Below are 24,476 nucleotides of genomic sequence, written 5' to 3'. Positions count from 1 at the left end.
CCCAAGGAGGCTATGTGAAAAAAATGTTTTTGCACACGTGTGGAGTAAAACATTTTTGTATGATTGTCTTCTTTGCAGCTGTAAAACCAGCAAACAGCATTCTCTTCTTAAATGAACTTATACAGGAGTTGGAATCGTCATTGAGAAGACATAAACCTGGATTAGACTTGTAATCAGTTCTAAGTAAAAAGGACAAAACAGAATTCACACGAGTCCACAGGTTGACAACAATTTGTCATTCCCAAAACATGTGGAGAAAGTACCTGATGATACAGTGTTACAGATATGACAGTTATAGGTCGATTGCAGTTTAATTTCAAACCTTTTGTAATGAGTTATGTATGCTCTTTGGACGACTCTAAAATGGATAAGACGATGAGTTTTTAGAAATTAAAGTTAGATTAGACCACACCCTCTCCAATAAGTCAAAATCTGTAAATTCACGATTCCATATATGTTTAATAGAAAGAGGCTTTGCAGTGTGATCATAAAGTTTCCTATATATTAAAGAAACAGATGGCTGATCAGAGGATGGTGCAATGCAATCCCACATAGGATGAAAGGAAATGTCCCAGGGAACTCCACAGGCCTTGAGAGCAGAGCAACTGAAAAAAGACAAAATATGATGATGCTGGTAAACAAAACATAGTTCTTAATTCTTGAAGTGAGCAGAGTCCTTTGTTATACTGTATAAGTCGCAGCATGTGTTTATGCCCAATGTAGACCAAGAGGGATGGACAAATGGCCGATTTCCACATAACAAATTTAAGTTGTGCCATAAGGGTGTGGTGTTTAAAAATTTGAAAGGTCCTCCCATCAGATGTTCCACTCTTTTGCAGATCCTAATAGAATTGGCCACAACCAGGCCAAATATATATTTATAATTTTTACTTCCAGTGTCAGCAAATAAAAATATCTTGGAGCGTATGTGGTTTAACCTTGTCAGCTTTGATTTCTCTCCATGAAACGTTAGATTGAAGATCGATCCAAGTATGAAGAGCCTTAAATTGGAATGACAAATAATATTTAAAAACATCTGGCACAACCAATCCTCCTGAAAGTACAGGATGCTACCATTCAAGATAAATTGGGAAAGTATGGAACTGATCTCCTTAAAGTAACCTGGAGGAGAGGAAAGCAGCAACATAGAAAAAAAAAATAATATTAAGCCAAGGTAACAAATTCATTTTTATGGTGGATATTTAGCCTTGGAGACAGACTTTAAGATTATACCATCTTTGAGCATCACTTCTGAGCTTGACTAAAATGTTATTAAAATTGTTTCTGGCAATTTTATGAATGTCTTTATATATGGTATTACCCACATAGAAAATGGATGAAAGAATCTTTAATAGGAATGAATGATGGGACAGGAGAATTAACTTTAACATTGTTAATTGGCATTAAAGCAGATTTGGTCCAATTTATCTTTTACCCTAATAGACTCCCTCTATTATTCTTCTCGTTATTTTCCTTAGTTAACTGTCACTTATTATTTTAGTTATTTAATGAACCAGAATTCACAGAAAACAGCTTACTCCTGTTTTGAAAAATAAGCTGGAAATCCATTATGATACCAATCGTTAGTCTGTCGCTAAATTTTTGCATACATTTTTTGTTCAGAACAACTTACTAGACGTTTGTTGCTGGATTAATGTTTGGGAAACCTCATCAGGTATGTGGTAACAGTTTTAATTAAAAGGCATCACAATACAAGAAATGACATCTACTCCAGTAAATTTTCTTTTATTTTTTCCTTCTGACACCCATCCCCAATTCTGATGTTTTTAACATAAAGTATTACATACATACTTTATATCTCACAATTAATTTTTTTTCTAAGAATTCTGACTTTTCTCATAGATTCATTCTGAGTTTATATGTCATGTTTGGAGCCTTTATTGTTTAAGAGTGAACATTTGTCTACATGTCCTGGATGATTTATAGAGGGAAATGCTATTTTCAGACTCACTCTCGGGACTTTTAATGGGTTCTTCCTGTAACAAGGTTTGTATGTTCATCATTAACTAATTGTGGTCAGCAGTCCACTATTTATTTTTATTTTTTTAATCAAATGTATTTGGCATCAGCGATGGTCTATATCTGCTTTTACTCAGATATGAAGATCTGATGTTTGTGGTCTTTTCTGCGAAAGAGCCGATTGAGTCTTTGTTTGCATAATGCTATTCTTGGAGCTTATTTTATTTAGTCTTTATTTGTAAAAACAAACATGCTAATATATTCAAAGATGGTGTACATTATGTACCACATGTACACAAATAGAAGTGGATGAGCCAGACGTGACACCAAACCATTACGAAAATAACACAGCAGTTCATGTGACTCATCCAAAGTTCAGCCAAAAATGAAAACGTGCAAACCCTCAGGCCATCCGATGTGCAGCCTGCATCACTGTCTCAGCAATGGACGCTCTGCAGCGAATGGGTGCCGTCAGAATGAGACTCCAAACAGCTGATAAAAACATCACAATAATCCACACCGCTCCAGTCCATCACTTAGCATCTGCAGAAGACAAAAGCTGAAACAAATCCATCATATAATGACATAATCTGTAATATGACATGAACAACCATCAATCACGTAATTAGCCCTTACATTGAGTTCCTCAATGTGACTAAAATTATATTAGATACACCAGCACAACAAATATCTGGGGATACGTTGCCTTAGTTTCCTGTGAAAGGGACTCCAGTTGAAAGGGGTATCCCGGTGTCGCTGATTGGCTGGAAGTCCAGTAGTGAAGTGACGTCTTGGGAAGCCTGTGGTTGTTGGGCGTTGGCTGAAAGTGCAGAGTCGTGTGCGCTGGTCGAAGTTGAACGGGCATCCGAGGTCAGGCTTCGGAGACTGGACGTTACAAAACTTAACTCAGAACACGAAACTCTCAAACAGAAAAAGAAAAGAAATAAAGTTTGACGAGACTAGGTTGTGTTCCTTCTCATCGTGGCATAGTAGCAGCAGGCAGGCCGAAGCACGCAGGAACCGCGCTCAAACAGTGATGACTAAACCGCATGGCTAGAAGCTACAAGCTAGCAGAAGCATAGCTAGAGACTTGAAACAGACATGGCTAATAGCAGCAGCAAGGGACTAAAAGCAGACTAAAAGCAAGGCATGACTGATGGCACAAGCAATGCTAGAACTAAAAGCCAAATTTCATGGTGTCCAAAGTATTTAAACTTCCTTGTGGGCCACCCCTCAAATGTTGCCTTGACCAATCAGATATGGTCTTGGGTCTGGGGATCATAAATCATTTGTTTATCTTACTAAGCATGTGGTTCCTGCCTCGCAGGATCTAATTTTGGACATGATTCCTATAACACGATTATGATATATTTTACAAATAAATGATTGTCAGGACAATATCAAGCAAGAAAATTCGATTATATCAATACTAGACATGACTATGTATCCTATAGTTATCAAAAGACATACACAATAAGTGATTATACATGATAGTCAAATGTGTGGGTTACACATAAATGAATATGGAGTTAAGCAATGGAAGTCTTTTTGAGTTCATTCTGGTCCATATATAATGTACAAAAAGCAGTTTCTTTGCCATTCTCTGGCAAAGGGACTTTTCTGTGAAGACAAAGGTTTAAAGCCCTTCCCCCCCTTAGGAATTTCAGTCTGGTTCTGCTGGCTGGGGGGAAGTCAATGCAAGTATTTAACTTGATCTCCTGGGTTTACATGTGATGTCCAGCGTTGCATTTCAATCACGAACAATAAATTGAAATCTCTTCTTCGAATTAAAATTGTTAATAATTGTTCTATTGGTGTTAATGTTGAAAGCTGTTGTGTGAACAAGTTGGTTGGTTGGTTATCTTGCTTGGTTCTTGTGGCACTAGAACTGATTTATGACTTCCTGAGGAATTCGGCTCTCGTTTCAATGCACACAGCTCTGATAGACTCTTTGATTTGTCTGGTTCGACTCATTTCTGCTACACCATTTAACTATAACTAAGCACTCTCTATTCTAATTCTATTCTTTGAAAAACACTCTTGACTTGCACTCTTTTCATTTGCAGGTTGTTTTCTAAAAATAAATATTTTTTTATTATATCTGTTTTTTCATTTATTATCCAAATAACAAAAGCAAAAAAGACCTCTAGCACTAGCTTGCTCTATTCTTTTTCTATTCTGTTTTCTGTATTTTTATTATATTATTTAAAAGCTATGTGTACTGCGTTAAGCTAACAGACTTGTTATAGCACTTATATATCATTGCTCTTTTGTTGTTTTTGATTGCTACCATTGTCCTCTTTTGTAAGTCGCTTTGGATAAAAGCGTCTGCTAAATTACTAAATGTAATGTAAATGTAATAATAACGCTTCCTCCAGTGGAGTACATTTTCTTTTTTGGGTGAGCTATTCCTTTAACTGACCTAACAGTATAAAATAAACACCAAGAAGATGAATACTGAACATTTGTTAACATTTCAGACAATCACTGTGTTTCTGAAAAAGCTATTTTCCATCTAATACTGCAGTGGTTTCCCGTTTAGTGGTGACGCTGGTTACACAGAAAATACGTCATTAAAATAATGGAATAATACCGAACTGGTTTCATCAGCCGGAAATGTCACCATCTCATCTCATCTCATCAACATCTGGATGAATATCTATATATGGTCATAACTTTACTGCACTTTAAGACTCCAGTATTTTTAGTTATAAGGGTCAAAGACGAAAAAGTGTTTAAGCATAAAAAAAGTGTAATAATGCTTTAAACAACTTGTCAGGCATATTTACAACTAAAATCTATTTATGACCTATTAAAAGACTAATTACTTTCACCCCAAATACTAATGTGTTGTAATTTTACATTTTTAACATTTGCCACTATCCTAGGTTTTTAACAGGAACGCAATACAAACTCATCAGGAGTACAGCGATGTGACATTACCCACTTTTTTAGTTTTAGTTTACTTAGTGGAGGTATTTATGATAATTGTTTTATTTATTTGCCTTAAAGTTATTAATATTTTACATAAAATGCTAACATTATATGTAAAATGCACTTTAATAGGCTTTTTTTTTTTTTACTTCTAGTGTTTGCGAGTGGGAGGCCAGCGTTTGTCTCTGAGTCACACACACTTGTCATTGCGTTCAAGGAGTCTGGAAGGATTGTGCTATGTGCATCTTGTGTCTCTGTGAAATGGAGTGAAAATGGGAGGGTGACACATTTTTCAGTAATCCTCAAAGGACTCCTACACTAGTGGCAGTTTTTTGGGTTTGAAGTCAGTAAGCTGTTAAATTGAGATAAATGCTTCCCAACGACCATAACCAAAAAAAGTTTATATCATCTCAGACTCAAGTCTCCCAAATATTGTACTTTTTGAAAAACAGGATTAAGGTCAGAGAAACAGCTTCTTTTTTTTTTTTTTTTTTTTTACATCCGAAAGGAATATTTAAAAAACCATATCCCATTAAAAATGGCAGTATGTCAACTCTGAGATACTGGAGACTTCAGTCACTGGAATTCTGGCAATATCAGGTTGTTTACATAATATTTATGTAATTATTATTATATTATTAACTTTTCACAAATCAGAATCAGAAAGAGCTTTAATGCCAAGTATGCTTGCGCATAAAAGGAATTTGTTTTAGTGACATAAGCTTCCAGTACACAGAGACAACAACACACAGACAAAAAAAAACAAAAACAAAAGAACATTAGGCAAATAAATAAGTGTATAAACAATTGTGCTATAAATGATAATGGAATAGGATTGAGTAAGATGCAGAGATGCACTAGGATGGAGGGGAAACAAATAAATATAAGGATATTGCACATTTTTAATGCATAAGTGGGGAACATTGAACTGTTCATGGAGGTAGATTGCCTGAGGGAAGAAACTGTTCTTGTGCCTGAACAAGTAAACAAATAAATCTGGAGAACTCTTAACCCCAAACCTAACATCTTAAATGTTGTACTAAACGCTAAGACAAACATACATTTTTATATACCGGTCAATTCAATGTACATTAATGCTGAAAAGTTTGGGTATATATATATGAAATGATGAAAGAATTCTGGCTCATCAAGGCTGCATTCTTTAGATTAAAATATTGTTAAAACTGTAATATTATGTAAATAAGTTTTCTATTGTAATAAGCCTTATATTTGAAGATGTAATTTATCGCTGTGATGGCAAAGCTGAATATTTAGCAGCCAGTCGTCAATCACATGAAATCTTTACATAATCTTTACTTAATCGTCACAAATGTTTCTTCTTAAATGAAGATCTAATCTTAATGTTAATACATCTTAATGCAAACAGTTGAGCTGCTTAATATTACATACAAACACACCCACACACACACACATATATATATATATATACACATACATATATATACACATATACACACATATTATATATATATATATATATATATATATATATATATATATATATATATATATATATATATATACACACATTATATATATATACACATATTATATGTATACATATATACATATACACATATTATATGTATACATATATATATATATATACATATATGTATACATATATATATATATATATATATATATATATATACACATATTATATGTATACACATATATATACACATATTATATATATATATATATACACACATTATATATAATATATATATATATATATATATATATATATATATATATATATATATATATATATATATATATACACACACACACACATATTATATATATATACACATATACACACATATATGTATATATAAATGTTTAACTGTCACTTCGTATTTTTTTTATATATTTTTTGCATCCTTGTTGAATAAAATTATAACTTTTTTAAACAAGTTTTGTAGATTTCTTTTAAATGGGTAACACGTGTTAATATTGAAGCATGTTTTGACTCTGCCCTCTAGTGGTAAATTAATACTTTAAAAAAAAAACAACAACTGAGATATCATTAAAAAAAATTTTATTCATGGTTAATGAAGTATACAATCCCCTTAAATTTGAACAATTCCTGTCAGTGACTAAATTCTAAGAAGGAAAAACCTCACCCATAATCCAAAACTCTCACTGTCTATTAAACATTAAACAATCAACTTTCCATGCCTACATTATTTACATCCTTATGATATATTGCAGTGCATAACCAACGTCAGCCTAAATACAACTTCTGTGGATGATCCAAAGATCAAGTGCAGAGTGCTGCGATCTCTTGCCATTTACAAACACAACCCTTACTTTGGTCACAACTGACGATTAACAGGAACCTTCCGAGAGTCTCTGAAGTCTTGATCAATACATTTAAACAGCCTCAAAAGAAAAATCACACACACGGTAAACCCAAGACCTCAGGCACATGAGAAATGAAGGAGAGCACCCATCTTCAAACAATGTGCTCAACCGGAACACACTTCTCAAGATTTGGCATCACCCCTGAAAAGCAGCTGAATAAAATATGCGCACTCAAAATATCCAAAGTGAACCTAGAAGACAAACCAAATCATTTCCTATTCATAAACAGACAGAAGGTGAGAACAGAAACCAAAAATGTGCCTCACACAAGGGTTCTGTCATGCTCCGGGAGAACAGCAAGGTACCGCGAGGACAAGACAAAACACGGCAAGACTAAAGACGCAGCCCTGTCACTTCTTATGTTTACAGAGGTAGAGTTCTCCTGTCAAACCGGTTTACACCAATGTGATTTTCTGAGTCATGGATCATAGAGACAGAAGTTGTAGATTTCAGGGGAACGCATCTGCCTTAGTCTGGAAGGCATTGTATGTATTCATTTACAACGTGTGTATTCAAACATTTTATTGTTATTTTCGTCCTTCTAAAGCCAGATGAAACAGTGATTCCCATCAAAGAGTAACAATCAACTTCGATAGGCATCTCTTATTCTCAAATAAATAATAAAAAAAATTGCATTTGCCATCTGTGGCACATTATCCCAGAGTAGGCAAGTCCGTGACTGTAAGCTTTTGGAGGGTCCATGTATCATCATCATCTGTGTCTATGTATTTGTAATGAGTATGAATGTAGTGTTATATGTGTTTGTGTGTTACCAGGCAGTAACCAGGTGTGTGTGTATGTGTGTGTGTGTGTGTGTGTGTGTGTGTGTGTGTGAGCACTAGTCTACTCCAAGAGCTTTGAGCTGTCTCTCAATCTCCTCATCTGATATCCCATCTGCTTTGGATTTAGCGGCACTTGGTTGCTTTCGGGCAGCTGAGGGGGCATGAGCCATCTGCAGGGGAAACAAAAAATGCATTACGGATAAAAATGCAAAGTGATGGATAGTGTGTCTGGCTGCAATCCAAGACTCAGTAGACATGACATTTCACTGCGTAGGACGTAGGGTACAAAATACGTTCATTTTCTATGGATTTCATTCTCTACAATTAAAAATATCCTAGTGTTTTCACACAGAAATTATGATGAATCAATAAGTTCACGGTTTAATTTACTGTTGTATGGTATATTTTTCTGCTGACGTTGGTGAATAGGGATTTTATAGTTATATACATCAATATTATGGCTGCACAATATATTTTTTATAAACATTTTATGAATAGCAGTAACCGGTTTTGTAACCACTTCTGATTAGGCATGGTCATAACATTTAAAGCCAAAATTACTTCCACACAACTGAGACACTTCCTCATTTTGGCCTTATTTGAATGCAAAAACAGTTGTAGGTTCAGTTGTAGGTTCCCTGCTTCACACTGTTTCACTGTCACTTATGATACACTTATGCTTAATCGTATGCTAGGTATATTCTCTGCATCTCCTTGAAGTCTATGGATTAATGCATTGAAAACATATTGCAATGCATTTTTATATATATTGTGCAGCCTTGGACGCAATGGACAGAAACGGATTTAAACACTAATGCACTACAGTAATAAGTTTGTTTATTGAATCTGGTGCCTCAACATGGTTTGATTGATGAAGCCCATATAATCTTTCAGTTCTTACCTTTCCTGAGATCTCAATTCCAATTTCATCCAACACCTGATTCACAATGTCCTGAGATTCTTCCTCATCACCAGAATCCTCAAAGATCTCATCCAGCGTGTCATTCACTGTAAGCAGGCACAGACATAGAAAAAAAGGGCTAAAAAAAACAAGCATTACAATCAAATTATGTTGTGGTTTGTTCAGAATCAATGGAAACAGTATACACATCCAACTCAAGTTGGCTACAGGTGCAGAAAACAATGTTTAAAAAAAAAGTGCACCTACAAACCAAAATGTTACAAAGCTACAATTTGTATTATGCTGCCGAACAAAATATTAATATTATTTTATTTTTTGGATTCATGAGAGTCTCTTATGCTTACTTAGGCTGCATTTATACAGTGAATTATTATGATTATTTAAAATAACTGAAAATGTAATTTATTCCTAGGAATATTCTTATTATTCATGTGATGGTAAAGCTACTTTTTCATCAGCCATTACCTCTTCAAATGTCACATGACTCTTCAGAAATCATCCTATTATATGCGATTTGCAGCTCAAGAAACATTTCCTATTAGGGATGCACTGATACCGGTATCAATATAAGGCCAGATACTGTGATTCTGTACTCGTAGGCTACGTGCTAAAATGCCCCAATAGCACACAGCATGTGAACAGTGACGTATCCAGACTAAGAAACACTGACAACAGAGAAAAGAATGGAGTTATTAAAGGGATACTCCACCCCAAAATGAAAATGTTGTCATTAATCACTTAACCCCATATTGTTCCAAACCCGTAAAAGCTTCGTTCATCTTCAGAACACAATTTAAGATATTTTGGATGAAAACCGGGAGGCTTGAGACTGTCCCATAGACTGCCAAGTAACTTATGGTCAGAATAGTCCATCTACCATCAGTGGTTCAACCATAACATTATGAAGCAACGAGAAAAGTTTCTGTACGCAAAAAAAAAAAAAAAAAAACGACTTTATTCAACTTTTCCTTTGTCAACCGTCTCCGTGTCGCTTCATATAACCCAGATTGCACGTCTGATGGCAGATGGAGTATTCTGATGACGATTTTATGGACCTTGACACTTATTTACTTGGCAGTCAATGGGGCAGTCAGAAGGGCCCCAGTTTTCATCTAAAATATCTTAAATGGTGTTCCGAGGACACAAAGCTTTTACGGGTTCAGAACAACATGGGGCTAAGTGATTAATGAAAAAAATTTCATTTTGGGGTGGAGTATCCCTTTAAATATTAAGGATGTCTAGGAAGTATATGTATGCTATTAAAATAATGTTAAATGGTCAATATTCATGCCTGTATTTTTGATGATCTCGAGCTGATAAGCAAAGCACACAGAGTGTTAGTTCGTTTGTTCTGTCAGATGGGTCAAAAACGTGTGACTTGACCAATGAACAAGTTAATTAACAGAAAGGAGAGAGAAAGACAGCACAATTCTGTTGCGTGATCAAATGTGTGCAGACGTTGCGCATGTTTTGCTTGCTTCATGAGAGTTCTGCATTATGAGTCGCTGCACGTTTCAGATGAAAAAAAACCCTGCAACTTTTATATTTCTGAAAATATGTTCATCACAGTTACAAGATTTATATATAAGGAGTATTTCCCTGCATTATTACAGCAAAACATCTTGTGATTACAGTACTAGTACCGCAATGGAGCAGCTCTAATGTGCTATTAAATGAAAGATGTAGTACCACAGAGTAAAAAAAATAAAAGTGAAAGTAACACAAATTTAAACTAAACTAAAAAAAAATATACATTTTAATAAGCATAATCAGCGTGAAAATAACTAAAAGAAATATCTATTAGCTTAATTAACTTATCACTTATAACATTATACAAATTCTTTTGGTTTCTGTACTCAATATTTGTAAAAATTTGAAATGCAAAGAAAACCATATCAGCACTTGGTATCGGCAAGTACCAAAAATAAAAGGATCAGTACTTGCCTAGTTCTGTAAAAAGTCGTATCTGTGCATCCCTATTTATAATTATTACCAATTTTGACATGATACATTATCACTGAGGATTCTTCGATGAATAGAAAAAGAACATGATTTGTTTGAAACATAAATCTTTAGTAACAAATGTCTTTACATTTTGACCAACCTAGTGCATTCTTGTAGAATAAACGTATTGATCTTTTTAAACAATCTCAAATCTTTTGAAGTCTTTACTGTCGTGTTTTATCAATTTAATACTGTACATACTTCCTGAAAAGTATTCATTTATTTTAAATCATAATGACCCTAATCTTTTGAATGGTAGCAGTATGTACAAATTAATTTGGAGCATTGATATAAGTGTGCACTCATTTTGGAAACCACAAGCTATTCATCACTGGAGGCACTTTGGATCAAAAAAAAGAAAAGTTGCCCAAAACACTTCCTTCCTTCTTTTGACATTATTTTATTAAACCTACTAACAAAATCACCCACAACGACAATAAATAAAAACCACTTACTCATCTCTTCTGTCATGTCCATCTTTGCGGTCTCTTTCTGGAAGTCCTGCAGGGTCTGCATTGTCTTCTTCGGATCCATCTTTTTGTTGACAGCTTGCATTGTCTGGAAGTTGTTTTGAGAAAGACAGAGACACAAACCAATTAGTCACTGTTCGATTTATGCACTTTAGGCTACTTATGCAAAGAATAAAGGCTATGTATCGACATGCCACTATACTGTGCCAGATATCCATTTATAGATCAACATATACGCTCAAATTAGTACAAATTCTAATAAAGCCAAAACCGCAGGTCATGACATACATAATTAATAGAGCTGTTAAGTCGCGCACAATGTCAATTTGCAGGCCTAGCTGAATACAAACTAGCATTTTGGAGCTATGACTTCCCTTTGGGAATTTATAATGGGTTTTGTGTAAAGTGGTTTTCCATTTAGGAGTAATGTTAAAATTACTTTAAGATCCTTTCACATTAAAGAGAATTTCACAAACAAAATAGGAAAGTGACTTCCGTTAATGTTTACCACAGTTTTACTCATAAATCCAAAACCATAACTCAAAAAAGCCCATTAGAAATTCCAGAGGGAAACCATGGCTTGAAAAATGGCAATTCTCCTTGGTTTTTAGGACTACAAAATGAACGGCCCTATTTACTTAAATGTGAAATCACAGCATTTTCACACAATATTCAATCTAACTTATCACTGCCAGGATTGCCCGAAATGAACTGAGCTACAATTCATTGGGCTTGGGGTGAACTTTTCTAAAAGTTCTCATGATTTTAAAAAGACAGAAGGGTCTTACTTTGGTGGTTGTAGCCATGGCTCCAGCCATCTTCATTTGGGAGTTCATTAGCTTGGTTTGTGTCGACATGGAGGTGACCTTAGAGCTGACGGCATATGAACGTGTTTTCTGTTTCCTCACTTGAACAAGCTGCTTGGCTAAAACTTTACAGGCATCTCTGTTCCCCGTCTTGGCCATTTTCTTGATTTCCATCTCCTGTGATAAAGAAGGCAAACAGTATAAAACAGTTAGTGATGGTCCTGTTGACATTAGAATTGAATCGCACAGTTATCCAGAAGGAGACTTCATGGTGAGAGTAAAGAAGATAGAAAGAAAATATTAAAGTGAAATGGCCTAGTGTATGTGAGATGGTTTGGTTAGCTGTAAGTTACCTTGCCAAATGTAGTGAATAGCAAATGGTTTAACATCATATTCCATTTAATTTTACTGTTAAAAAAAACTGTCACATTTATTCATATATGATTGCATAATATTTTATATGAATAACTTTATATTTTGTTATCAGCAATGCACATTAGGGTGTGATTTTTATTTAATTGTCTGTTATTTAGTTCATGTTTATTTCATTGTTTTATTGTCTATATATGAATATTGGCCATGTTTTAATAACATGGGCACTTATTATCATATGGCTTTTTAATTTATTTTTATAAAAACCTGTATTTTTATGATGTTTATCAGTACATTTAAAGGTAAAAAGCAGATTTTGGTTGTTCAAATCGATGACACTACTTAATGAAATATATGGTCGCCATCAAGTCATTCCTTAATTCCTAAAACACTGACACAGTGTTTTACAAACTAGAATTTCTGGCAACCTCATCTGACACTTTTTTTAGCATACAATTTCCAGGATATTTTAACAGCGTACAATCGTTATGTTTACACTGGTATGAGCGTATGAATGGTATGAAGGGTGGAGGTTATAAGAAAAGTATAAAAGTTTCCACCGGCTACTTCTGAAAGAAACATATCACAATGGCGCAAACATGCCTTATCTAAACCCGAAACAGCATCACGAGCTGTTAGTCATAATCTTTTGACACACTGAGGCCCTCTGTGACATAAATGACATAACCTCGTGATCTTACACACCTCAGTGTTAAGAGAGAGGAACATATGGCATCATTTTCACGTCACATTGATGGGTGGGGATTCTCACCAGCTGTTTTTCCTGTCTTTCCAGTGCTGTCCGGTCTCTGGCGATCTGTCTCTGCGTTCCCCGCAGCTCTTTGTTCTGTTCTTTAATGACATCTGTATTATGAGAGGAGTCATTGTTATCGATCACCATTTAAATGACCAATGCTGAAATGTCTGAGTGAGATTTAAAAAAAATATGTATGGGAACTACTTAAATAAGAAGTCATTTTAGACCATTTAAAGTTACAGGAAAGACCCAGTGATTTTACAAACGATTACATTTGTTTTATAGACCATCTTTGACCCGATACTAGCTGTTAGTTTCAAGTTAAGATCAAGCAGATTCTTACGATAAATATTTTCGGTTGCAGTTGCCCAAACAAACATCCCAGAATAAAAGACACTTGTGTTAGTCAGCATAGTGGACCAAAAATATCTCGAATGCCCCAAATATCTCAAAAAGAGATGCCACGTATTAAATAAATTAACAGTGTTAGTAACGAAACCAGTCGGTGATTGACGTGAGAGTGCTGCTGGGCGTCTTTGACCAAACAAACAAGCCCTCAGAGCAACAGCAAGAAACTTACCATCAACGGTCTTTTTCTTGAATAACGACGCCATAACTGCAACAAACTCCGTCGACCTCGAAAGTAATAGAAAGTAAGTATATCACAATGACTAAAATCAAGTGCCAGTCGCCTATCAAAATATCATGACTATTTCCTGGTTCTCTGTCAAGTAGGCGTTAAACTTGTGGCCTTCTGCAGTGATTATTTAATTTTGATTGGTGAAAATTGCAGTGACGTGGCACTCAAGTTATCCAATCATAACATTGATGTTGACAAGAACCGCCCAGAGCTACTGCAAAACAGAGGTCTCTCTGTCGTTCTCACAAACTAAATACGGATTGGATTTATTTTCCCTTTGCCTTTAAAACATAGTCCTCCAGTACAGGGGTTCTCAAATTGGGGCCCGTTGATCCCCAAGTGCCACTATGAAGTAGTTACGGTCCGTGTAGATGTTTAGGGCAATAATAATAATAATAAAAACTAGAAAGTATATAATGTAAGAATTAAGTAATAAAACTAAGATAAAATAAATTATATATATATATATATATATATATATATATATATATATATATATATATATATATATATATATATATATATATATATATATACAAATATGGAAATAACATAATAAAAAATAATAAATTAGTTATATTAAAAATTAATACAAATAAAAAAAAATAAGTCATTATAATCATAAATTATGTCCCCACTGAATGCAACAAGTACCTCGTTTGTAATGGGTTTTATTGGTTTAACATTTCTGTCACATGTTTGAGGTATTTGTCCAATCACAACGCACTTGATAGCTGGCGAATCACCTTACACCTCCCTTTTCAGAATTATTTATTTTATTTTTTTAATTGCGCGCTTTCTGAAAGGTGGAGCATAGAGGAGCCACAGTAATGTACATCATGTGGAAAATAATTAAAGTTTACTTCAGCTCTAGTACGTTTGAACAGATATGCAGCCAATCACAGCGCAGAGATTTGACGCATGCGTGTGAATCCGTCTCCGCTCGGCAGCTCTTCGTTTATCTTCGTGCGCAGTTCGGAATGTTCCGCCTACGCCTCGGATCCTGTCGATCGTGACGTGAATTAGGGCTGTATCTCGTCCCCTCGTTCGTTCTCTGTGTTGTTGTCCTCGGTGACGCGACGGAGGTGTAGCCTGACGCGGTCTCTTACGTGTCGGACTAAATAAAAGTGGAGCTCCGGAGGCCTGGGAGTGACGAGGCGAGTCTGTGTCGGGTAAGAAGAGAGGCATTCGTGGGGGAAACAGATTATGCACTTGCCGTTTTAGTGGACATGTCGCAATGCTCGATCCGTCTGTAACAAAGAGATCATGGCGGCGGTGGGCTTGTTTCTCAACAGCTCAGACTTGCTTGCAGACAATGAGTCAGTCAGGCAGTCGAGTGAGGAAAGCGCGACGGCTCTGCAAAGTAACGTTACATGCGTTTATGGAAAGGATAGAAGATCCGTAGTGTTATGAATGCGATCGCCCGTCCATGGCATCTTTTTTTTTTCTTGGCTCCAGCATTGCTTTATGGAGCACTCGAAGCTCTCCGTTACATTAAAGATCTCTAGTGCATTCTCGCCCATACAGAGGTTTTCTGTACCACTAAATCTCTGTAATCCATTGTGGGTTTAATTTGTAATAAAATCAGAGAGAAGTGCATTGCTCTTGAGTATTATTTTCTTCAAATTACACCCTAAAACTGATTTTGTGTTGCATAACTTGCCTCATTCAAACAGGAACGCTATTTTACAAGTCGAAACACGCCTGAAAATGCAAGCACTTACATTTCTAATTTTGCTTCACCTAAAAATATCTATAAATAGGCATTTCAAAATAAAAAATAAGTAATTTTGATGGCACCCTGTTTGTGTGTGGTTTTAGTTTTAACTAATTTACGTCCATAAATCTTTAAAAAACAAGTTTAAATCTGACTGACAGCAGTAACGTTATACGGAAGTAAAAAAAGGCGGCAAATGGAGAGCCCATGGTTTGTTGAGCACGATCTGCTTAAAATGTCTGTTCTAACATTATTTCTCGTTACAAAACAGACATGGGTCCATCAAAATACATTTCGTTTATAGAAGTTAAGCATATCTCATGCATGTGTTAGCGCGTGTGGATACTTTTTTGATGCTATTCGTACTGTAATCTGTATTTTCCTTGTCATTCTTACATGCATTCTTGTTTTAATACTAGACTATAATTTTAGACTATATAAATGCAAATATTTCACTACTCTAATAATTGTCAAAGAAATGTATATCATATATTGCATTGTATTATTATTATAAAAATTAATATTTGATTGAATTAAACATTTTTTTAAAGTTAAAATTTAATGCCTATGAATACCTAAATGCTTTATAGGACAAGCCATCAGGCTGCAGGATTGAATACTCAAAATGAAACTATGCCAAACCCAATTTGTGGGCAGGGTGTTTTGTGGTTACAACTGTTTTAGATACCATTTCCCTTGTCAAGAAACATTGGTGACCTACTCTTTATGTTCATAGTTTGTTTATATTATCTTTTACAATTGCCAAAGTAAACGATATTTAATTAAATGAAATCTCCAGGCAATCTAAATGACCATGGAGGCAGGAGCAGATGTCCAGCAGGGCGGCGACACTGCAGTCTCAGAGACAGACACTCAGCAGATTGCCACCTTGGCGCAGGTCTGTTTTTTTGGATCGTATGTTTTCACAGCACATTTGCTAGCATTGCAAGCCTGATTGTATTTATGCATGAGTTGTGGGTTGATATTTTAATTCAGTCCAGGTCTAGCTCCAGGTTTAGTTCAGTCTCTGTGTCTTGCAGGTGTCCATGGCTGCAGCACAGGCATCAGCCACGGGGCCCACTGTGACCTTAGTTCAGCTGCCCAATGGGCAAACGGTGCAAGTTCACGGGGTCATCCAGGCAGCCCAGCCCTCCGTCATACAATCCCCACAGGTGCAAACTGTACAAGTAAGCCTGACCTGATGGTTAATTTCTAGGAAAACTGTAAAATTGCACACACACACTCACACAAAAAAAAAAAACATAATTCTGTGTTTAAAAAAAGACACAAAATTATATGCAGAAAGCTCAGAGGATTAAATAACCTCAGTTTAATGTGTATATTCTTCTGTTTGTTAATCTAGAAGACTTGATAGTTTAGAAATAATACCTGAGGTTTTCATGTTCTTTTGTTGTCTTTGCGTTAGATTTCTACCATTGCTGAGAGTGATGATTCACAGGAGTCAGTGGACAGTGTGACAGATTCACAGAAAAGAAGAGAGATCCTGTCTAGAAGGCCCTCATACAGGTACCTGAACGGATTTGTAGTTTTGGTGCAGTGTTATCAGTAATGAAGACTCTGGCAGGGAACCACAGTTTCATAATGAACCAAAAATATCTTACTTTATAACTTCAAAGATCTTGTTGAGTGTTGTTTTGCATCATTGCTGAGTTGATCTAAATTCATTATCGCAGAATGTCTTAAGTGCACTCACTAAATCACAAAAGGCTGCAAGCTGTGTTTCAAAGAGAACCGTTGCACTTAGGGATGTAAAATATCAATTAATTCCATAATCGATTTTCGTTGAATTAATGATCAATTAATTGATTAATCGTTAGCCATAATGCTATAATCTATTGCAGGCAGCAGTCACCAGCATGACAGGATGTGCAAAAGCCACACACACACACAAAACGCTTTCTCACTTGAATTAATCTGGTTTTAGTCTGAATAAAATGCTAGTAGCATTTTAGATGTGATTATGATCATTTGCTAAAATGAAGAGAGCGCGCCATACATTTGAGGTCATTTACTTTGTTGACTGTTTTCTGGCACGAAGACCGCTGAACGAGCCTCTTTAAATGTTTTTTTGGTGCTCGTTGTTGTATTTTAAAACACAATTGCAATGTTTTCAACTGACATCATGGCATTTATAATAAAATTATCTCAAATGTAACTGTTGCGCGCGTGTGACTGCGCTGCGCAGTAAGTGAACTGCTTTCATCAGTGCTGCTGCAGCAAAACACTGTTGCTCACATTAATCTGATCCTGCTGGATTCTGTTCTAGAAAATGTCAGATTTAGAATTTTGGCGTTCCGGTAAGACTAGCCTATTTGTTTTTAATAATCTGACATACAGTGCATTAGATCATGATAGCGCGTGCGTGCAGAAGAGGACGAGCGAGCGCGGGTTTGGCTAGATTTATTTGGAGGTTATTGCTCATGTCTCATTCGGCACAAATCCAAATGTTTCCATATTCGCAATGCATTTCAATGTTAAACTATTATTTATAATGTAAACTACTTAAACATTCGTACATAGACAGAAAAGATGATCCTCTTCATATTAGCAAAAACGTCCTTGGAACAGCAGAGAGGACTGGTATACTGGTCTATTTAAACTGACCAGTGTAAGCTTTTAAATGTTTAGTTGACTCTATTTTATTTTGATAATGTACAGACTGCGATGTAAGTGCTCCAGGCTCCGGCGCGTTCGAAACAGCTGAGACAGAAACAAAAACTTTTTTGCAGGGTTAGGAAAATGTTAGATCGTGACCATTCCTCTGGATGCAGCTCGAGATATAGCCGTCATTAATGTGGCTTTGTTCTGGTTTGCCGGTCTCTTTACCTAAATCTTCACCTAAGTCTAACCTTGTAATTCAGGTTTATTTGATCATCTTTAACTTTTAATCGCATCCCTTACTGTGTGTGGTAAACATGGGAAGGGAAATGAAAGATTTCATGAATTAAGAATCCATTCTATTTATTAATTTGTCCCCTTATTTCAGTTAAATCATGCGTTATTAAGGGAACAAAATTTATGAAACATGGACAATTGCCACAGATTAACAACATTAAATCGGTTAACCGACCATCGACAGCCTTAATCGTTTGCATCTCTTATTGACAATTAACCGATAATCGATTAATCGTTTACATCCCTAGTGGCACTATATTTATCAGAGTAGCTCACGAAACGGTTTTTACATCATATTACAGCCTTGAATGCAGAAGGCTTCATCGTTACATGCACTGTGAGTTTTCACATTTGCATACTTTCCAACATTTTTGTGGAGAGATGATTACAGTATTTCACAAGATTTGTAATGAGATGCGTTCGTAAACCGCGAAAAATATTTCAGCTGCAATAATTTCTTTTTTCAATTTTAATAAAAAAAAATGTAACATGCCATGATGTGGGGTTAGTCTGGAGCGCAGCCTGTGTACAACCCGCATAAGAGATAATGTCTCGCTAGAGTGACGAGCTTTGGGAAGCACCTTTCATTTACTTGGGGATGTTTGCGTCGCAAGTGATATTGCATTGGGGGTTGCTATCTCCTCCATACCTTTCCAAAGCGCTCGGGCAGTTGCGCTCCTGAGTCGTCTGTCGTTGCTCATCATCCTTCAGCTGCGATCTCTGTTACAACAAGGAAATTTCAGTAATGGATTTCCACCACTGAAAAACCCTTGCTGTAACTCTGCTACAAGATTTATTTAAGAAGAAAAGTAAAAAACTCCACAGTGTTTGGGTGCACCCCATTTTTCAAAAACAATGGGGAATTTCACCCTGAAGGAAGCTGAATGAGTTGGTTCTTTTCACATGACCTGGTGCGCTTGCATCATTCTGAAAAGCTGAGATGTTCTTAACTAGATGTGGTGCAGACGGGTCTGGAAAAAAACAAGCGTCCTTCCATTATGAGCGCGCATACCGCATTTGAAATAACGAATTTGAGCGCTCAAAAGACGCGATATGTGAACGGCTCCTCCATCGGTCGAAATGTTTACTTTCGGTTAAAGGTTAAATGGTCAATGTGAACATCCCTAACTGGCATATACACATAATATAACATACAAAATGTATTACTTTTAAGCCACACAAAGTCAACATATTGGTATTTCTTGCTCGGAATCTGCCATAAAATAAAATAAAAGATAATTTCTGGACAATTTATCATCCAGCAAAATGTGTTATTGTGATAGGCCTACAATTAAGATAGTAAGGTTACTATATGTCACTATAATTGTTTATTAGTATTTGTTCAAAAGTATCAATTATGTTAGTGCGTTAATGATTTGGAACTACATGTGCATTAAACAGTTTTACTTTAATATGTTATCATACACATTGCCTTACGTTGCTTAAATGGCATTAATTTTATTTGTGCAGGTGAAAAAGACTTAAATTTGATTTTAAAAACTCTGCAGGTGCCATGTAAATGCAAAGACTTCTCACTCTTTTCAGTTTAGTGTCTGAAAAAGGGGTTGGCACCCTTAATTTTGTGTAAGCACACTAGATTGATCTATTTTATGATTGTACAAAATCCCCCTATGTAGACAAAGGCCACCCCTCTGTTCAGATATCAACATGCCTTATTGAAATCCTAAAATCACAATCCATTGTTCACAAGCTTGATTTGACATTTTGTAACACAGAAAGATCCTGAACGACCTTTCATTCGATGCTCAATCAGTCCCGCGGATAGAAGAAGAGAAATCTGAGGAGGATTCCGCTCCAGCCATAACAACTGTTACCGTGCCAACGCCCATCTACCAGACAAGTAGCGGCCAGTACAGTAAGCTGTTTGTTTTCTACTACAAATGCACTACCACTTCACTACATAAGAAAGAGTAGCTTGACACTGTTCGAATTCCCTCAAAATACAGTCAGGCTCATGTCATTTGTTTTCCCCTAGTTGCTATCACTCAGGGTGGGGCGATCCAGTTAGCCAATAATGGAACAGATGGAGTTCAAGGGCTACAGACCCTGACCATGACGAACGCGGCAGGCGCTCAGCCCGGCACCACCATCCTGCAGTATGCACAGACCAGCGACGGCCAGCAGATACTGGTGCCCAGCAATCAAGTGGTTGTACAAGGTGAGATTTCGCCATTTCAGTTCTATACGAGTATATAAAAGCTTGAATAAAATGACAGAAGATAAAGAGAGATACGGCTAGGCTTGATCTGTATCCAGCAGGCATCTAAATGTCTGCTTATCAAAACCTAAATCTGTGCTGCTTTTGTTTTTCATCGGCCTCAGGAGATGTTCAGGCGTATCAGATCCGCACCGCAGCTGCTAGCACCATCGCTCCAGGGGTGGTCATGGCCTCCTCTCCTGCGCTGCCCGGCCAGGGAGGAACTGAGGAGGTCACACGCAAGCGGGAGGTTCGGCTTATGAAGAACAGGTACGATAAAAAAAAAAAAAACACATCTGCACGATTAATGCGCATGCTTATTTTGGACTGTAAAGTATGACCCCAGAACAATTGCTCTGTATTCAGGTATATTTAAATATATATAGTGCTGTCCAAATTTGCGCGTTAACACAGGCAGTTAATGTTTTCAATTTACCGCGTCAAACATATTTAACACAATTAATGCAGGGGCGGGGCTAGTGTTGGCCAATCCACTCACAACTGCTATTTCTGTTACTATTTCACAAGAAGTGCATTTATTCAGTCGCAGAACATCATAACGATCACATCATTCCAGGCGCGAGTCAAACGAGTGCAGATGTGCTCGTAGCGTGTGCTGTTCAGTTCTGCCACTGTGCGCTGTAGCCTGTATTATTTCATATCAACGCATGATAAACTACGTGTATGAAATGTCGTAATAAAATAATAAATACAATTCTAATATTTACGTCTTCTTATTTATTAATTTTTTTAATTTTCATCTTTAAAAAGGAAAAACCTATTTATAATAAAAAAAGTATTACTTATTATTGAAAACATTATTCAGTACAATAATATTATTGTATATTAAGAATTTATTTGTTTAATTTAATTTAGTCATTTAAATAAAATATTATTATTATTATTATTATTATTATTACTACTAATTATTATTATTAGCAATATTATTCTATAATGATAATGAATGCAGGGGGAAAACAAGTTTTCCTTCTTTATTTTGTTCTTAACTGATCCCATGCCTGATTAAAATGCCTATATTTATTAGCTTATATTTATTCCTTTTGTTATTACAAGATATATTTTCTTGCCATTTTAATTCAGCTATGAGTGTATAGCACCACTTTTCTGTGTTCTCCCTTAAAACCCTAACCTAGAATCCTTGGAGTAAATGTGAAGTAAATAGCATTTTATGTTTGAGTGACTCATGGTGTCCATTGTACTAATATGTTTCCACCACAGGGAGGCAGCACGGGAGTGCCGCAGGAAAAAGAAAGAGTATGTTAAGTGTCTGGAGAACAGAGTGGCTGTGCTGGAGAATCAGAACAAAACGCTCATCGAGGAGCTCAAAGCTCTAAAGGACCTTTACTGTCACAAATCTGAATAATGGTCCTCACACAAACATCCTGAACGGATCTCTTCTGGTGCCTCAAGAGACAGAGACTCTGAACGTAACAAAGGCACCTGCATCTCTGTCTCTTTTCATTTCGGTTTCTTTTTCTTTTTTTAAATATTATCTTCTGTAAAAAAAAAAAAAAAACACACACACAAAAAAAATTCAGTTATCAGGAATACATTGTAAGTTTGTAAGTGTAAACTTTTTTTATTTACTTTTTTCTCTTACGAAGAAGAAAAAAAAATGAAATGCAGGGTACAGTTTCGTTATCAAACACGTTGCCCTACTTGAGGAGCGTCGCCAACCATAAAAGCGCACCTTTCAGCTGCAACCGTGACCGGGAATGAATGTTTGTGTTGGTTTATGATGGAAACAGCCCGGGGTGCTGCTTCTGAGACCTGCTCCTGTCACTCTGAGGTTCTCATTTGAAAGACTTTCCCACACTGCAGCAGTCGTTGATGCCGCCGCTGCCTGCCAGCATGATTGAACCCATCGAGTTTCTCACTTTTGCAGCATGGGTCTTTAATGATTGAGATTAAATCAGATGTGCCCTCTCCTGTTGTTTTACTGCTTTTGTTACTAATACATATACTCCTTTTTTTTTGTTGTTCTTATTAAGACACATGCATATATATACATATATATAAAATATGTCTCTGTTATGACTTGGATTGGTATAGAATGCGCCATTGTCTACTTTTTCTTAAGCAATGTTGCTTTTGTTAAAAAATTAATTGCTATAAGAAAAAAGTCACATTTGTTAACAAAAATAGGTGGATGCATTCAAACGTGGGATGATGGGGTTTGAAAAAGTGTTGTAAAAAAAAAAAGTCAATGAAATATACTATGTGATTTTCAGTGAGCATTTGATAGCCCATCATCAGAAAATCCTTTTTAACTTGTTAAGTGTGCTTCTATTGTAATATATTGGAATTTCTTCATCTATGTCAGACTTTACAGGTCAGTTTGGTGCCATCTACACTGATCAGAGACTTATTGTGTTGATTCCCTTATATTTTGGGTGGAGATTTTGATATACAAAACTGATCTCTGATCAGTGGAAAAGTTAGTTGTTTTTCTTTCTTTCTTTTGTTCCACATTTCAGTGATGAAAATCTATTGTTATTCTCTTCGGTCTTTTGCCATAACATAACTACAATGTAAATGTTATTTTTAAGCTTTTTTTTATTTTATTTCTTTGGATTATGTATTGTATTTTTAAGATATGTTGCTTATGTGTAACCTAAATTAGTTAAAAAACAAGCATTCTGGTGCAGTCTTTCATCAACAATTATATATTTGGCAGCTGTTCATAATCAAACGTGTTGAGGTAGTTTTTATTTTGCATTTAACACTTTTTAAAGATTTAATATCGTTATTTAATCCTCTCTTCAGTCCAGGGTTGTTCAAGTCCTGCTTCTTGGTGACTGTCTGTAATACCTGGTTCGCTCTAGCCGCAGAAAGGTCTTGTGTTCAGAATAGCATATTACTAATCTAAGTACAGTTTGGGTATATGATTATTATTACAATTATTTAGATGTATATTCATTCAGTATGCATTCACTTGGTCAAAAAGTAAAGACATTTAAAATATAGAAGTAAATGCTGGTCTTTTGTAGTTTATATGCATTAAAGAGTAGTAATAATTGATAATCAGAAATATTTCTTGGACACTCAATCCACATATTTAAAGGATCACGTGACAGTGAAAACTGGAGTAATGGCTGCTGAAATGTCAGCAATATTTTAAAATTAGTAACGAAATAAATCCAGCCTTGGTAATCATGAGAGGTTTCTTTCAAAACTGTTAGAAAACCAAACAGTTGAAAGGTAAATTGTTTTCAGTATGCACAATTTCTTTGAATATAATATCCAGATGCCCTACTATATTTGCAATCAAATAAAAGAACAGAATGAGCTGCAACAGGAATGAACTGCGATCAACTTCACTTTCACATTTCCAGAATGATAAACAAACTGGAAGAAACGAACAATTTTTAAACAAAATTGGATTAAAATGCAAAAAAAAAAAACAATGTTCATTTACTAAAGATAATTAAAGTTAGACTAAATATGTAGTGCTTTGCTATTTCACAAATTATTAAAATACGTAGTACGTTTTAAAGCAATCTTAGAATGCAGTTTTAATACTTTTTATTGTATCTGAATGAA

The 24,476-nt window shown here is 35.6% G+C and overlaps 2 protein-coding genes across 2 annotated transcripts; one reads left to right on the top strand and one right to left on the bottom strand.

Moving 5' to 3' along the window:
• Positions 1–6,965: 6,965 nt before the first annotated feature.
• On the bottom strand, positions 6,966–14,167 carry chmp2bb (charged multivesicular body protein 2Bb). The gene is made up of 6 exons (XM_052546451.1): positions 14,002–14,167; positions 13,437–13,528; positions 12,275–12,469; positions 11,472–11,574; positions 8,992–9,098; positions 6,966–8,260 (listed from the first exon to the last, which is right to left on the bottom strand). The coding sequence occupies exons 1-6, from the start codon at positions 14,033–14,035 to the stop codon at positions 8,147–8,149; spliced, it is 645 nt and encodes a 214-aa protein (XP_052402411.1). The 5' UTR covers positions 14,036–14,167; the 3' UTR covers positions 6,966–8,146.
• Positions 14,168–15,065: 898 nt separating this feature from the next.
• Positions 15,066–23,625, top strand: creb1a (cAMP responsive element binding protein 1a). The gene is made up of 8 exons (XM_052546422.1): positions 15,066–15,233; positions 16,578–16,676; positions 16,819–16,965; positions 17,205–17,305; positions 20,431–20,570; positions 20,691–20,873; positions 21,038–21,182; positions 22,152–23,625. The coding sequence occupies exons 2-8, from the start codon at positions 16,587–16,589 to the stop codon at positions 22,294–22,296; spliced, it is 951 nt and encodes a 316-aa protein (XP_052402382.1). The 5' UTR covers positions 15,066–15,233; positions 16,578–16,586; the 3' UTR covers positions 22,297–23,625.
• Positions 23,626–24,476: the final 851 nt, after the last annotated feature.

The sequence above is a fragment of the Carassius gibelio genome, chromosome B1 (genome assembly GCF_023724105.1).
Source record: "Carassius gibelio isolate Cgi1373 ecotype wild population from Czech Republic chromosome B1, carGib1.2-hapl.c, whole genome shotgun sequence".
NCBI lineage: Eukaryota > Metazoa > Chordata > Actinopteri > Cypriniformes > Cyprinidae > Carassius > Carassius gibelio.
Note: the sequence above shows the minus strand (reverse complement) of the source record. Positions and strands in the feature narration are given on the sequence as shown.

Bases quoted from the DNA above. Each gene is read 5' to 3' on its own strand.
- chmp2bb (XM_052546451.1), bottom strand. From the start codon at position 14,035: ATGGCGTCGTTATTCAAGAAAAAGACCGTTGATG. The intron at 12,470-13,436 runs GTGAGAATCCCC...TCTTTATCACAG, and splicing joins AAAGACAGGAAAAACAGCTG to GAGATGGAAATCAAGAAAAT. The intron at 8,261-8,991 runs GTAAGAACTGAA...TTTCCCCTGCAG, and splicing joins GAATTGAGATCTCAGGAAAG to ATGGCTCATGCCCCCTCAGC.
- creb1a (XM_052546422.1), top strand. From the start codon at position 16,587: ATGACCATGGAGGCAGGAGCAGATGTCCAGCAGGGCGGCGACACTGCA. The intron at 16,677-16,818 runs GTCTGTTTTTTT...TGTGTCTTGCAG, and splicing joins AGATTGCCACCTTGGCGCAG to GTGTCCATGGCTGCAGCACA. The intron at 16,966-17,204 runs GTAAGCCTGACC...TCTTTGCGTTAG, and splicing joins CACAGGTGCAAACTGTACAA to ATTTCTACCATTGCTGAGAG.